Source organism: Dromiciops gliroides, chromosome 5 (assembly GCF_019393635.1).
Source record: "Dromiciops gliroides isolate mDroGli1 chromosome 5, mDroGli1.pri, whole genome shotgun sequence".
NCBI lineage: Eukaryota > Metazoa > Chordata > Mammalia > Microbiotheria > Microbiotheriidae > Dromiciops > Dromiciops gliroides.
In genome coordinates, this window is record NC_057865.1 from 194,295,109 (window position 1) to 194,309,142 (window position 14,034).

Sequence of the window (14,034 nt, forward strand, 5' to 3'; positions counted from 1 at the left end):
CAGTAGTATATCTTCGTTCTTATAAAGTCAATCTCACCACAAAAAGTATGTGCTACTTTCTAAATTTATATTTCCCAGTATATTTCCTCCTAGCAGAAGCAGTGTGGTGTAGTAAACAGAGTTGTTGTTCAGTCATGTAGGACTATTTGTGACCCCATTTGAGGTTTTCTTGGCAGAGATACTGGAATGGTTTGCTGATTCCTTCTCTGGCTCATTTTACATATGAGGAAAATGAGGCAAACAGGGTTAAGTGACTTGTCCAAGGTAAGTGTCTGAGGCCAGATTTGAACTAGTGTCTTCCTGATTCAGGCCCAGTGCTCATTTCGATGTACCACCTAGATGTCCCACTGGATAGAAAGTCAGTCTCAAAAGCCTGTAGATTCAGGTCCCACCTTTGGTTATGTGACCTTTCTAAAAATATGTTACAGGGGAGCAGCTAGGTGGCGCAGTGGATAGAGCACTGGCCCTGGATTCAGAAGGACCTGAGTTCAAATGTGACCTCAGACACTTAACACCTACTAGCTGTGGACCCTAGGCAAGTCACTTAACCCCAATGCCTCACAAAAAAAAAAAATGTTACAGAAAAGTGCTAACCTGCATTGGTACAGGAAATTCCTTCTATCAATGAAATCAAATCCTGTCTCTACATAAACTCTCAGAGATATCACATTAATTATCCCAGTGTCTTGTGACTAAGGATGCAAGTACAATAAAAAGATTAGTTCTAGGTGAAAGGGAAAGTTTGCAGACAAAACAAAACTCTACCTTCCAGCCTAAGACAAAAAACCAGGTTGCATAAATTGGGCTGCAAACTCCAGAATGGTTAAAGGACCAAGGAACAAAACACTTTTTAATGAAGCCAGTGAGGAGGTTCAGTTTTCCAGTATGGGTCTAATGTTAATGTTAAGGATATACATATAGCTGAAGTGCTTTTCTTCAAGAGAAGTGTTTCACTCAGACAAAACAAATGCCTGGGTTGTTATTTGAGTTTACTTATGTATTTATTTCTGTTAAAGGAAAACTAAGCATAGTCTCATCCTGGTGGCGATAGAGGACTCACTCTGTAAGCCGATCAGTCCTATACTGATGAATCCTTTCCTAGTAACACCATCATCACTATCAACTCTTACCTTCTTCAGAGTTACAAAACCTCAGCTGACAAAGAGGATAGAAATTAACTCCTCCACACTCACTTTAAGGTCGTCACCTTTCTCCCCCTCCCCCATTCTCCACCTCCTACGTTTAAAAAAAAAAAAAAAACACCATCCCGGAGCTCTTGTTTGACTCCTGTACCCCTTCCCCATTCAGCTCCACAAAAAGTGCTGGGGAAGCCGAAAGCTGGTGTCTGCAGAGTTCGGACCTTGCCCGGGTCCTGCGTCCCGGCCGAGCACGGTCACGAGCTAGTGGGTACTGCGACTGCAGGGGAGGGTGCCGAGACGGCCCCAGACGCTGGTGCTGACCCTGGTGCTGGTGCTGATGCTGTTGCTGGGGCAGAGGATTGCCGGAGCTGAGGATGCCGAGGCTGATGCGGGTGCGGCGCCTGGGCCGGCGCCCGGCCAGCCCCTCGCCCCATCTCCGCTAGCTGAGGCCAGGGACCGCGCCGCTCGTCCCACCCTGCTCCCCAGGCACGCACATCCACCCAGGACTCTTTCTCAAACACGGACCCCATTTTCTGGGGCCCCTTTCCGTAACCCGGACACCAAGGGGACCCCGCGAGAGGCGCCGGGAGGTGGTCGTCCCGCAGGGGCATGCGGGCCGCCCGCGACCCCGAGGACCCGGCTTCGGCTGCCTCTACTTTTCTCAGCCCTGATCGCTGCTTCCCCTCCTCCCTTAAGAGGGCACTAAACCCTGGGGTCCGCCCGGCTTCTTCCTCCCCTTTCTCCGCCCCCGCCTGGAGGAGCCCGAGGTGGGTGAGGAGCGGGGGCGGGGGGCGGGGGCGGGTTGGTCCAGGAGACATCTTCTTACCTGGGAGCTTGAGTGCACGGGACAGCACGGTCGCCATGGCTGAGGACACTACCGCGCGTGCGCCGAGCCCCACTCCCTCACGGGAAATGAAGTTCCTGGGAGGCCGAGGCTCAGAGAGAACGTGAGACCGAACTCTGCGGAGGAGAACGTAGCTGCAGGCTGTCTACGCGCTTCTGTGCCTCTGCATCTCGGGGTCCATCTGAAGGGGATCTCTGAGCATTCCACGAAAACCAGACAGGCTCTGGCTGTAAAAGGCACCGAAGCATGCTGCTAACTGGGCCCAGGAGTGGTCTATTTCCCCTTCCTCCTCCCTTTTTTTCTCCTCCCCCTCCTCCTGCCTTTTTCCCTCCTCCTCTTTCTCCTCTCCTCTTCTCCTTCCACTCCTCCTCCTTTCCTTCCTCCCCATGTAGACCTAGTTGTGGTTCACCTCCACCTCCTTCCTCCCTTCCCCTCCCTTTCGCCTCCTCCCTCCCCTCCTTCCACCCTCATTCTTTTCTTCCTCCTCACTCCTTCCCTTTCCCCTCTTTCTCCTCTTCCTCCCTTCTCTACTCTTCCTCTTTCTCCTTTTGACTTTCCCCTTCATTCCCTCCCTTCCCCATCTATCTACACACATACACACACACACACACACACACCAAGCTGAATGGACAGTTCCCTTAGTACTGGGCCAAGACACAGCAAGTAGTACTTGGGCACAGACAGAAAAGGCCTGCTTATATTCTAGGCTGTGGGTTCTTTGGGTGTATTCTCCCTCCCCTTCCCCAGGACATTAGACACTTACCACTTTGTTTCCCTTACACTGCAATTGGTCCTTCTTCCATAGAGAAAGGGATATAGGAGAGGCTAACATCAGCTTTTTGTTCGCTACTTTCAGTCAATTTGGAGGTTGAGATCACTCTGGGACCTAGCCACCCTAGGAGGTGTTATCTTGGGTGTTATTTGGAAAGTATACACCCACTGGAAAAAAAAAATCAGTCGCAAAGGACATAAAACAAAATAGTCCTCAATCTTGTGCTTCTTTAGTGATGGAAGAAGAATGTTGGAAATAGCAGCATTTATATAATTCTTAAGGTTCACAAAACATTTTACATGTTGTCTCACAACCCTAGCAGATAGCAAATATCTGTATTTAACATATAAGGAAACTGAGGCATAGGAGGTTAAGTAACTTGGCCAGGATCACACAGCTTACAAAGAAAACTCTTCCTAAGCCCAAGGCCAGCATTCTAGGCACTAGTCAAAGAGTGCTAAGAGTTACCATTTAGGCCATCCATCACATTAATTTAGTTGTTTGTATTCTAATGTAAGTCCTGCCCAGTAGCCAATCAATGCACATACTAATGTTGTTCCCATTTGGGATTTTCTTGGCAAACATACTGGAGTGGTTTATCATTTCCTTCCCCAGCTTGATGTGGGCTGGAATTTGGGGTCCAATTGATTGTGAGTCATCCCAAAAGAATTACAAGACTCAGTGACTCAGTTTCCTAAGTTTTATTGCAATACTGTGGGTGACCACAGGAGAGAACCAGAATATTGGAAAGGTATCTCTCTGAATAGTGAAAGAAAGAGAGTTAATTTATAGTATAGATAAATTGATTATCAGTCTCATTATAATAATCTCCACCTTGGGGAGGTACAGGGGAGGGCCTATCCTAATTTGGAGTTCCTGGGGGTCCTAAGCCAACCCCCGGGGAGAGTACCTTTTTCAGTGGAAGTGTATTTTGGGAGCTTACACATCATAAGGTGAATCTGGGGACAAATTTGGCCTCTCTGCGCATGTCTCTTTCTGATGTCCCATGGCTAGTTTCAAAATATAATCATTTTTCATTAGAATTTGTATAGGTTGTCTTTTTCCTTTATTGTTATTTTGACCTGACCCGTTCTGGTCAGTTATGGATGTTGATCACTATGTGTATAAGAACCTAACATAAGTTATCCATTAACTGGGATCTGACTCCCTTTTAGAGCTAATATCTGTACTAGAGCTTGGGTCTTAGATTTTTCTATTAACCCTTTTTTTGCCTCCTACATAAAGCTGATTTTACAGATGACGAAACTGAGGCAAACAGTTAAGTGATTTGACCAGGGTTATGAAGCTTAGTAAGTGTCTGAGGCCAGATTTGAACTCATGAAAATGAGTCTTCCTGATTCCAAGGCCAGGGTTCCATCAACTGGGCCATTTAGCTACCCTAAACCAAATCATATTAATCATGAAATTTTTGCTGTAAACCAGAAGGAAGGTACAACTAAATGAGGAAAATCATTAAGAGTCTTCTTGGTGAGACAATAAAAGAATTGACAGTGTTGGTTCCTTTATGCACCAAAAACAACATGAAACTTTGTTTCATTTCTTGGAATGCCCGGTCAACTCATATTGCAGTTGTCATGATTAAAAGGGAAGTTAATCTCTGAGCCACAGGGTCCAACTGTTGAAGGGATATATTTAGGTAAATGAGATCTAGCACATCCAATTCTACTATTTCCAAGAATGACTGCCATTTCACCTTTGGGCAGAGCAGGAGGAGGGACTTTGACTGGGTACCTTCTCTTCCACTCTCTTATCTCTATGAGGTGTAACGATTGGAATGACGCCACCTGCTGGAGACTTACTGTAGAAGAGTTCCGCCCATGAAACGAAGGTCTTTGAGGGCAAGACCAGGAGTCTTTTCTTTGGCGTCAGGAAGTGACGCGGACTAGTGGGAGGAGGAAGGAAGAGACTGGCGCTCACTCTCGCTCTCTTTCCTGGGGACTCTGGCAGAGAAGGGAGCTAAAAATGCGCTCTCCCTTTAATAGATAGGAATCTAGGCCTTTCTCTCTCTCTTTATCAAATTCTTATTCTCCTTAATAAATGCTTAAAAGTCTAACTCTTGCTAAAGCTTATAATTTATTGGTGACCACTCATTAAATAGTTTAGACAGTTTAGCTAGAATTTTAGCCCTTAACAGAGGAGTATTGAGCTGGAATTATATCCATCTATTATACATCAGATATTAGCAGCCTGGAAGTACAATATTCTTTTAGGGGTTCAGAATAAAAGCCATTTCTCCTGCTTGCTCTAAAGGGGAACATAATAGCTTACTCTCAACCAATTTGGCTTACTCCCATCAAGTGCTTATTACACAACAATTGTGGATAGTGAATAAACACAACCATAGACTTTCTGCTGAACTATGATCATTCTTCTCCAACTATCTCCTAGACACCTTGAACTGAATGTCCTGTGGCCACCTCATATTTAGCATGTCCAAAACAGAACTTGTTATCTTCCCCTCCAAATTTCCCCCCCTTCCAAACCTCCTGTTGCTATAGAGTATGTCACCTTTCTCCTGGTCACCCAACCCTACAACCTCAATATCATCCTAGAATCTTCAGTCTCCAATACACACCCCACATACTCAATATATTACCAAATAAGTCTTTCAACTGGTCTCTCTACCTCAAGTCTCTACCCACTCCTATCTATCTTCCATTAAGCTTCCATGGTGATTTTTCTAACCACAGGTCTGACCATGTCTCTTGTGGCTCCCTATTGGAAAGTTAGTCATTGTTCATGATTATACCATGCCTTTTACTACATTATATTATAAAAAATATGATGCTACTTAAGTCAATTTATAGCTTTGATGTTATACCTATCAAATTATCAGAGTTATTTTTTAGAGCTAGATAAAATAATAAAATTATTTGGAAGACCCAATGGTCTAGAATATCAATGGAAATTATGTAAAGAAGTAGGTTTAAAGGAGAACTAGCACTCCCAGACTCCTAATTATATTATTAAGTGGTAATCATCAATTTGGTACTAGTTTTAAAAAATAGAAAAGTAGATCAATGGAACAAACTAGATAAACAAGAATCAAAAACAGCCAAACTCAATAGCCCTGTGTTTCCTAAACAAAAGAAAATAAAATTACCCTTTTTCATAAAGAACTTCTGGGGAAACTTTAAAATCAGTTGGTAGAAGTTAAATTTAGACCCACATCTTATACCTATACCAGGGTTTCTTAAACTTTTTCCATTCACTACCCATTTTCACCCAATAAATTTTTACACAACCCCACATGTATAGGTATATAAAATAGGTATATGGAAACTTTTACTACTGCCAAATTTTTCACAACCCCCACATTGAATTACAAGACCCCATATGAGGTTACGACTCACAAGTTAAGAAGCTAGGCCCTGAGGAAGCTAGGTGGCACAGTGGATAGGGCACCAGCCCTGGATTCAGGAGTACCTGAGTTCAAATCTGGCCTCAGACCCTTGACACTTACTAGCTGTGTGATCCTGGGCAAGTCACTTAAGCCTCATTGCCCCGCAAAAAAAAAAAAAAAAATGAGAGGAAAGTAGTAGGTACTTCTCATAGCTATGACTTAGGGGAGAATTCTTAGCCAAACAAAAGGTCAAGTATATCACAAAAGATAAAGCAGACAATTCTGATTACATAAAATTAAAAAAAAAACTTTTTCACAAACAGAATCAATGCAGCTAGGATTGAAAGGGAAACTGATGATGGGGAAAGGGGGTCTTTGCATAACATAGATAATGGCATTACATATAAGTATCCAGGGAATTAATGCAAATATATAAGATAATAGAGCCATTTCCCAGTGGATGGGTGAGCAAAGGATATGGACAAACAGCTCTCAGATTTGTAAGTTATTAACAACCATATGAAAAATAATTTAAAGTTTATAAAAAATACAAAATGAAACAACTCTGAGATTTCATCTCATAGTAAGCAAACTGGCAAAGATAAAACATGGAAAAAATAGATGTTGCAGACTTGGGGGACTGTGATAAAAGAGACACATTTGTTGGTAGAGCTCTGAATCGAGATAACCATTTTGTAAGATAATTTGTAATTATAGAGAAAAAGTGATTCAAAGGCTCATATCCTTTGAACTAGAGATCCCACTGTGAGGTATATATCCCAAGAAGGATGAAAACATATAGAAAGGGTATATGTATGTATATGTGTATGTATATATATATGTGTGTGTGTGTGTGTGTGTGCGCGTGTGTGTGTGTATATACATACACACATATGTGTGTATACATACATACATATATATATATATACATATATACCCCAATGTTCATAACAGCCCTTTTAGTGCCAGCAAAGAACTATAAATAAAATGGGTGCTCTTGATTGAGGAATTATTAAATTGAGATACAGGAATATAATGGGATTTTATTAAATCATAAGAAATTATGAAACATATATACTTCTGGACTTACTCTAAATCACTGATTGTTAATTTTTTTTGTTTCATAGATCCCTTTGACAAGCTGATGAAGCCTTTGGACTCCTTCGAATAATATTTATTGCTTAAATTTATAATTGAAGGAAATGCTAAATTTCAAATGAGTTGACATATGTAAAGTGCTTTGCAAACCTTAAAGCACTATATAAGTGCTAGTTATTATTATTATTATTATTTCAGTTAGACGTTAGTGAAAATAAGGATGTAATTTTTTTCCCATTCCCTAAATCTGCCCACAGATCCTTTGAGAGAACACAGCCCCCAAGGTAAAAACCCCTGCTCACAGGTCAATTTTCTATTCCATTATACTCTTCCTACCCCAGCCCTGTGTAAAAATGTGCTGTTCTTAGCAAATCAGTTAGAGTGCATTTTGAATCCATTGTCCACATCCCCAATACAGAACAATTCTCTGGGATCCCAGGAAATCATTACATCATAATGCTTATATTATCCTTTCACCTGTTTCTCAAATGCTATACAGAAAAAAAAAAATGGTCTCAAAGTAGTCAATGTGTCACAGGTGTACAGGAAATTACAATTTCCCCTAGATATTGTTATAAACATTGAACAAGGGGGGCAGCTAGGTGGCACAGTGGATAAAGCACTGGCCTTGGATTCAGGAGGACCTGAATTCAAATCCAGCCTCAGACACTTGACACTTAACTAGCTGTGTGACCCTGGGCTAGTCACTTAACCCTCATTGCCCTGCCAAAAAAAAAAAAAGATTGAACAAGCAAAAAACATAATACAATGTTTATCAGATTGATGCTTACTTAGTACTTAACAAGAACTTATCTAGGTACTTCAAATGGCCTTCACCAACCCAACAGCAGTAAAAAAATAAATAAATAAGAAAAAAAGATAAAGAAAATCAAGCTTCCTATCTCAGATGGAAACCTGCTGCTTACAGGCTCTTTCCACCACAAGAAGATCTCCTTGTAGGGATTTAAGACCTGGAGTCAACTGAAAGTCACACCTGTACCCTCAAGTGAAAAACCACATCAAACTGGCTTATGCTTATGTAGCAACACTCAGTAGGGTATAAAGTGCTAAAAATAAAGAGGCACTGTTGGAGGGGGGAAGAGGATGGGTATAAGCTATTGAAATTCTTCTGGGCATCTACGACAACAAGAGAGCACCCAAAATTTTCTTCAGAAGTACTTGAAACACATAGAGAATCCAACAGAGAATGGACAAAATCTCTAGGTGTTTCTCTCTATGAGAGACAACCAAATCCTCTGGGTCTCCCTCAAATTTGCTCCATGGAAAAGGCAATCTAAATGTTATTCCAAACCCAAGCAACAACAGGACAAGCAGTCTCCATTGGAGAGGAAAGAAAATAGGATCAAGTGAGATCTGAACACATGTTGAGTTCCCAAAGAGATTAAGAAGTTGGGGTAAATTTCTCAGGGTTTCCAGGCCAGCAGGCAAAACATCTCATGGACCCAAAGTCCATAGGATCATTCAGTTAAGCAAGCAGTTTACATCTATTTAAAAAGGCAGAGGGGCAGCTAGATGGCGCAGTGGATAGGGCACCGGCCCTGGATTCGGGAGTACCTGAGTTCAAATCCGGCCTCGGACACTTGACACTTACTAGCTGTGTGACCCTGGGCAAGTCACTTAACCCCAATTGCCTCACCCAAAAAAAAAAAAAAAAAAAAAGAATTGGCTCAAGACCTCAATCTCATTAGAATTGGCTCCAAGGAAGGAATAATGTACACACTCAATTGGGTGGAGTAATCTCTCTAACCCTGCAGGAAAATAGGAGGGGAAGGGGATAAAGAGAGAGGGGCAAAAGAGGGAAGGGCAGAGTGGGGGAGGGGACAGAAGAAGCAAATCCTTTTGAAGAGTGATAGGATGAAAGAAGATGGATAATAGAATAAATATAATGGGGAAGGGAATAGGATGGAAGGGAAACAGTTAACAATAGTAAACATGAAAAAGAGAAAAGGGGGGAAAATTGTACAAAAAATATTTATAGCAACTCTTGGTGGAGGCTAAGAATTGAGAATCAAGGGAATGTCCATCAACTGAGGAATGATGGAAAAAGCTGTGCTATATGATTGTAGTGGAATGGTCTTGTGCTGCAGGAAATGACAAACAGGATGATCCCTGAAAAACCCGGAAAGACTAATGAACATCGATGTACAGTGAAGTGAGCAGAGCTGGGAGGACATTGTGCATAGTGACAGCAGTATTGTTCAATGAGCAATTGTGAATGATTAACTACTCTCAGCAATGCAATGATCCAAGACAATCCCAAGGAACTAATGAGGAAGCTTACTATTCACCCCCATAGAAAGAACTGATAAAAAGAACACTTGTGGATTGTACATATACAAGCTGGTTGCAATCTTGTGGAGGGGGGAGAAAAGGGAGGGAGGGAGGGAGAAAAATTTGGAACTCAAAATCTTATGAAATGAATGTTGAAAGGGCAGCTACATGGTGCAGTGGATAAAGCACCTGGACATGGATTCAGGAGGACCTGAGTTCAAATCCGGCCTCAGACACTTGACACTTACTATCTGTGTGACCCTGGGCAAGTCACTTAACCCCAATTGCCTCACTAAAAAAAAAAAGAAAGAAATGAATGTTGAAAAACACCCTTACATGTGACTGGAAAAAATAAAATAAATGTTTGTTGCCAAAAAAAATAAAGTACTAATACCAGGTGCAATAATATAGCAAACATCACTACACAGACATTAAAATAAGCAAAAGTTACCATAGAGAAACTGGTTACATGGAAATAGACCAGAAAACTGAGGTTCCAACTTACAGCCTATAAAAGGGGGAAACAATTGCTAATTTTTCTCTAGTGGATCCCCAAACAGGTATTTCAGCAAAGATTCCAGATAGAGAATACCTCAAATTGGTCCTTACAAATGCAAAGGCACCAAAATGTTTCCAGATGAGGCCTGACTGAGAAAACAGGTAGACTATAGATTTACCTCCAAACCCACAATCCAAATAGCAGGTTGACTACCCAAAGCAAAGTTCCTGCTCCCCTCAGAGGTCATTATCCCACAGACATTATATTTCTGCTAATGTCAATCAAAAAGTTAACATCTCCTCAATATCATCTAAGCAGGAATTCATGTTCCAATATCATTTTGATCAATATCAATTAACCAACTGACATTAATTAGCTTTTACAAAGGAATATTTGCTGAGAAGCTATAGGAATAAACCAAGTTAGAAAAAACCTTCGGAGCAGCTAGGTGGCGGAGTAGATAAAGCACTGGCCTTGGATTCAGGAGGACCTGAGTTCAAGTCCAGCCTCAGACACTTGACACTTACTAGCTGTGTGACCCTGGGTAAGTCACTTAACCTCGGACAGGAGCTTCCTCTTCTTTACCAACATTGCCCCCACAATCCCCAAATTCATTCTGGGTGTAGCATAGTCAATGTACTAGTTGTTCCTTTGCTTGAAAGCCATAGCATCTGTGTTGATTAATTACTGGACTGAGTCAAGCACATTGCTCCTCACTAATATTAATAGCTAGCATTTATAGAATACCTACTATGTGCCAAATACTTTACAGTTATTATCTCCTTTGATCCTCAGAACAACCTTTTGAGGCAGGTATTGTTATTATCAATATTTCCAGTTGAAACAGAAAAAAGCTAAGTGACCTACCCAAGGTCACATAGCTAGTAAGTATCTGAGGATAAATTGGAACTTAGGTCTTCCTGACTCCAGGCTCAGCACATTATCTACTATACCTCCTTGCTGTCTCATGCCTCACTGAGGTGAGTGTCTAAAGCTACTAACAAACTTTGTTCTGGGACACTCTGGTGGCTCTTCTGACCTTTCCAAGCTCACAAGGTTATAACCTATACCATTTTGTTTCTGATATTCATCTAAGTATTCAGTGGGCAGCTAGTGGTGTAGTGCATAGAGCGCTGGCCCTGGAGTCAAGAGGCCCTGAGTTAAAATCTCACCTCAGACACTTACTAGTTGTGTTTACCTTGAGCAAGTCACTTAACCCCCAATTGCCTTAAATAACCAAGGCCATCTCCAGTAGTCCTCATATATATCTTACCACTGGACCCAGATGGCTCTGGAGGAGAGAGTGAGGTTGGTGACCTTGCACAGCCCTCACTTAAATCCAATTTATTGCAAGTCATGATATCACCCCAACATCATGGTCCTCTTCAAGAATGAAGGACAAGGGGCAGCTAGGTGACACAGTGGATAGAGCACCGGCCCTGGATTCAGGAGGACCTGAGTTCAAATCCAGCCTCAGACACTTAACACTTACTAGTTGTGTGACCCTGGGCAAGTCACTTAACCCCAATTGCCTCACCAAAAACAACAACAACAAAAGAAATGAAGGACAAACAACAACAGCAATAGGTATTCAGTGCTCATTTAAGTTACTGATACTTTAAGATACTTAAACTTAACTTAAATACTAAGTTACTGATACTTTAAGATCGATTAAACTGACATAATCAGGGAATGCATTCACAACCACATGGAATCCAGGTAGGGAGAGGAGGCAGCAAACAGCAGGCAGAAGGTAACTTCTACTTCTGCCACTGCCACCTCTCTCCCCAACTACAAGATCACAGAAGTTATTACCTTTCTTGGTAACAGGAAAGACAGAGCTATTCTGTTCATCTGAGCCTTTTTTTATATGCACATGAAGTCTTGTCTCAACACAGAGTTAAAAGGCTTTTCATTACCACATAGTAAGCTGACTAAAAAAAAATTCAACAAAAGTCATAGGGAACCTGGACCATGTCCTGAAATGGAAAGGGGAACAACCTCTCCATTGCACATTTCTGAAAGTGGCCTTCTTAAGCCTCCAAATGGGTAGATATCAGGCAGAGGATAATGCATAGGCTTTAGTGGGCCTTCGAAGACGGGCCACTCACCATTCCCTTCTTCCCTCCATTTACAAAATGAGTAATAGAGGAACATAGGAAGAAATAGATCATAGATTTAGAACTAGAAGGGACCTAAGAAGTCATCAAAGCAGGTCTTCCTAATTTTTCAGATAAGGACTTTGAGGCCCCTAAGAGGTAAAGTGATCTGCCCAGGGTCAGATAGTAAGTTTCTGAGGCAGGATTTGAACATCGGTCTTTTTGACCACAGGAACAGCTAGGTAGTACAATGGATAGAGCACTGAGACTGGAGTCAGGAAGACATCTTCCTGAATTCAAATCTAGCTTCAGATACTTAGGAGCTGTGTGATCCTGGGCAAATCACTTAATCCTGTTTGCCTCCGTTTCCTCATCTATAAAATGAGCTAAACAAGGAAATGGTAAAACACTCCAGCATCTTTGCCAAGAAAACAACAAATGGGGTCAAGAGTAGGAAACGATTGAACAACAACAGAGAGATTGTGACCAGCCCAGGGTCCTTCAGATCTGGGCCAGCTTTTGAACAATAAGTAGTCTTCCGATTCCAAAGTCAACACATTTTACCATATCACTCTGCCTCTTTACTGGAAGACTACAGAGGTTTTTATTTCCAGGTACACTTTCTAATAAAGCAGGAACACATGGGTTCCGATTCATAAACCAGTGTTTACATCCTGCAAGGCTTCTTAAGAGTATAATATATTGTCTCTCCTCTGAGATTTTTAACTCAAGCTTCCTCCTAATAAATCTCTCACTGGAACAGATTATGTTTGAATGTAATACGACAAACACAAGGCAGATATATGAAGGTCATCAAAGAATTTGGTCGCTTTCGTCCTGTGTTTACCATAATCCAAAGTGTTTACCTGAGTAACACTTTGGATTACATTTATTGATTTTTTTTTTTTAGAGTTTCAAAGGGGGATTTAATTAAAGTCACAGAATTATTGTACCACTCACATAGCATATATCATATACTGACTGTTTGGGGTAGGCCTATTACCAGCACCCTCTTATTTCAGATTTGTTTTGAGGACAAGATGAATCATTCATAAGACAAAGTTAACAAAATATAAGATAAGTTAACAAAAAGAGATGTAACTAGCCCTAATAAAGCAAGGATATGAAACAAGGATATAGGGTTCCCCTCATTTAAATATGGAAAGGTGTCTCACATAATCTTCAGACATCTGCCAGATCCACAAGGCTTCAGTTCCACATAGATGGGAATTTTTTATTCCCTTAGGTGAACAGGAATCTCTATCAAGGCAGGTAAAGGACAGTCAGGGCACTTCTAGGGACAGCTAGTGGTGCAGAACATTGAATGCCAGGACTGGAGTCAAGAAGATCCATCTTCCTGAATTTGAATCTGGTCTCAGACACATATTAGCTGTGTGACCCTGGATAAGTCACTTAACCCTGTTTGCCTTAGTTTCCTCATCTGTAAAATGAGCTAGAGGATGAAATAGCAAACCACTCCAGTATCTTTGCCAAAAAAACCCCAAATGAAGAGTTGGACATGACTGAAACAACAGAACAACAAAAACAGGGGGAAATTTTTCTCTTTGATAAGGATAGAGAGAAACTCTGGTGGATATTACTCCTGTCACATGCTATCCCCATAGTAACAAAATCCTAAGGATCTCCTAGAGGGCCTTTAAATGTTTTCAGGGCTTTTACAAGACAACCCTAATGGCATAGACAGCACTAGGGGGGAGAAAAGAAAACAAAAAGTCACAGCTCCAGCCCAGCCCAAAGAATCACCATAAAGAATAAAGAAAAAAGAAATATGGAAAATAAAAGTCAGAAATCCTAGACTTTTTCTCTCACATGGTCTTGTATCCAGTACAATATACCATCCCCACCCAGCATCCATACTGGCAATGGATCCACTCCCTATTACACAATAACTGCTGTTTTTGTAATA

At 41.5% G+C, this 14,034-nt stretch overlaps 1 protein-coding gene across 1 annotated transcript in view; it reads right to left on the reverse strand.

Annotated features, from left to right (window-relative positions):
- The window catches only part of FAM234B (family with sequence similarity 234 member B), a 34,244-nt gene extending 32,010 nt beyond the window's left edge, over positions 1-2,234 (reverse strand). The window contains exon 1 of the mRNA XM_043966828.1: positions 1,966-2,234. Coding sequence (XP_043822763.1) covers positions 1,966-2,002 — 37 coding nt within the window. The 5' untranslated portion in view covers positions 2,003-2,234. The remainder of the gene's footprint in view (positions 1-1,965) is intronic.
- Positions 2,235-14,034: the final 11,800 nt, after the last annotated feature.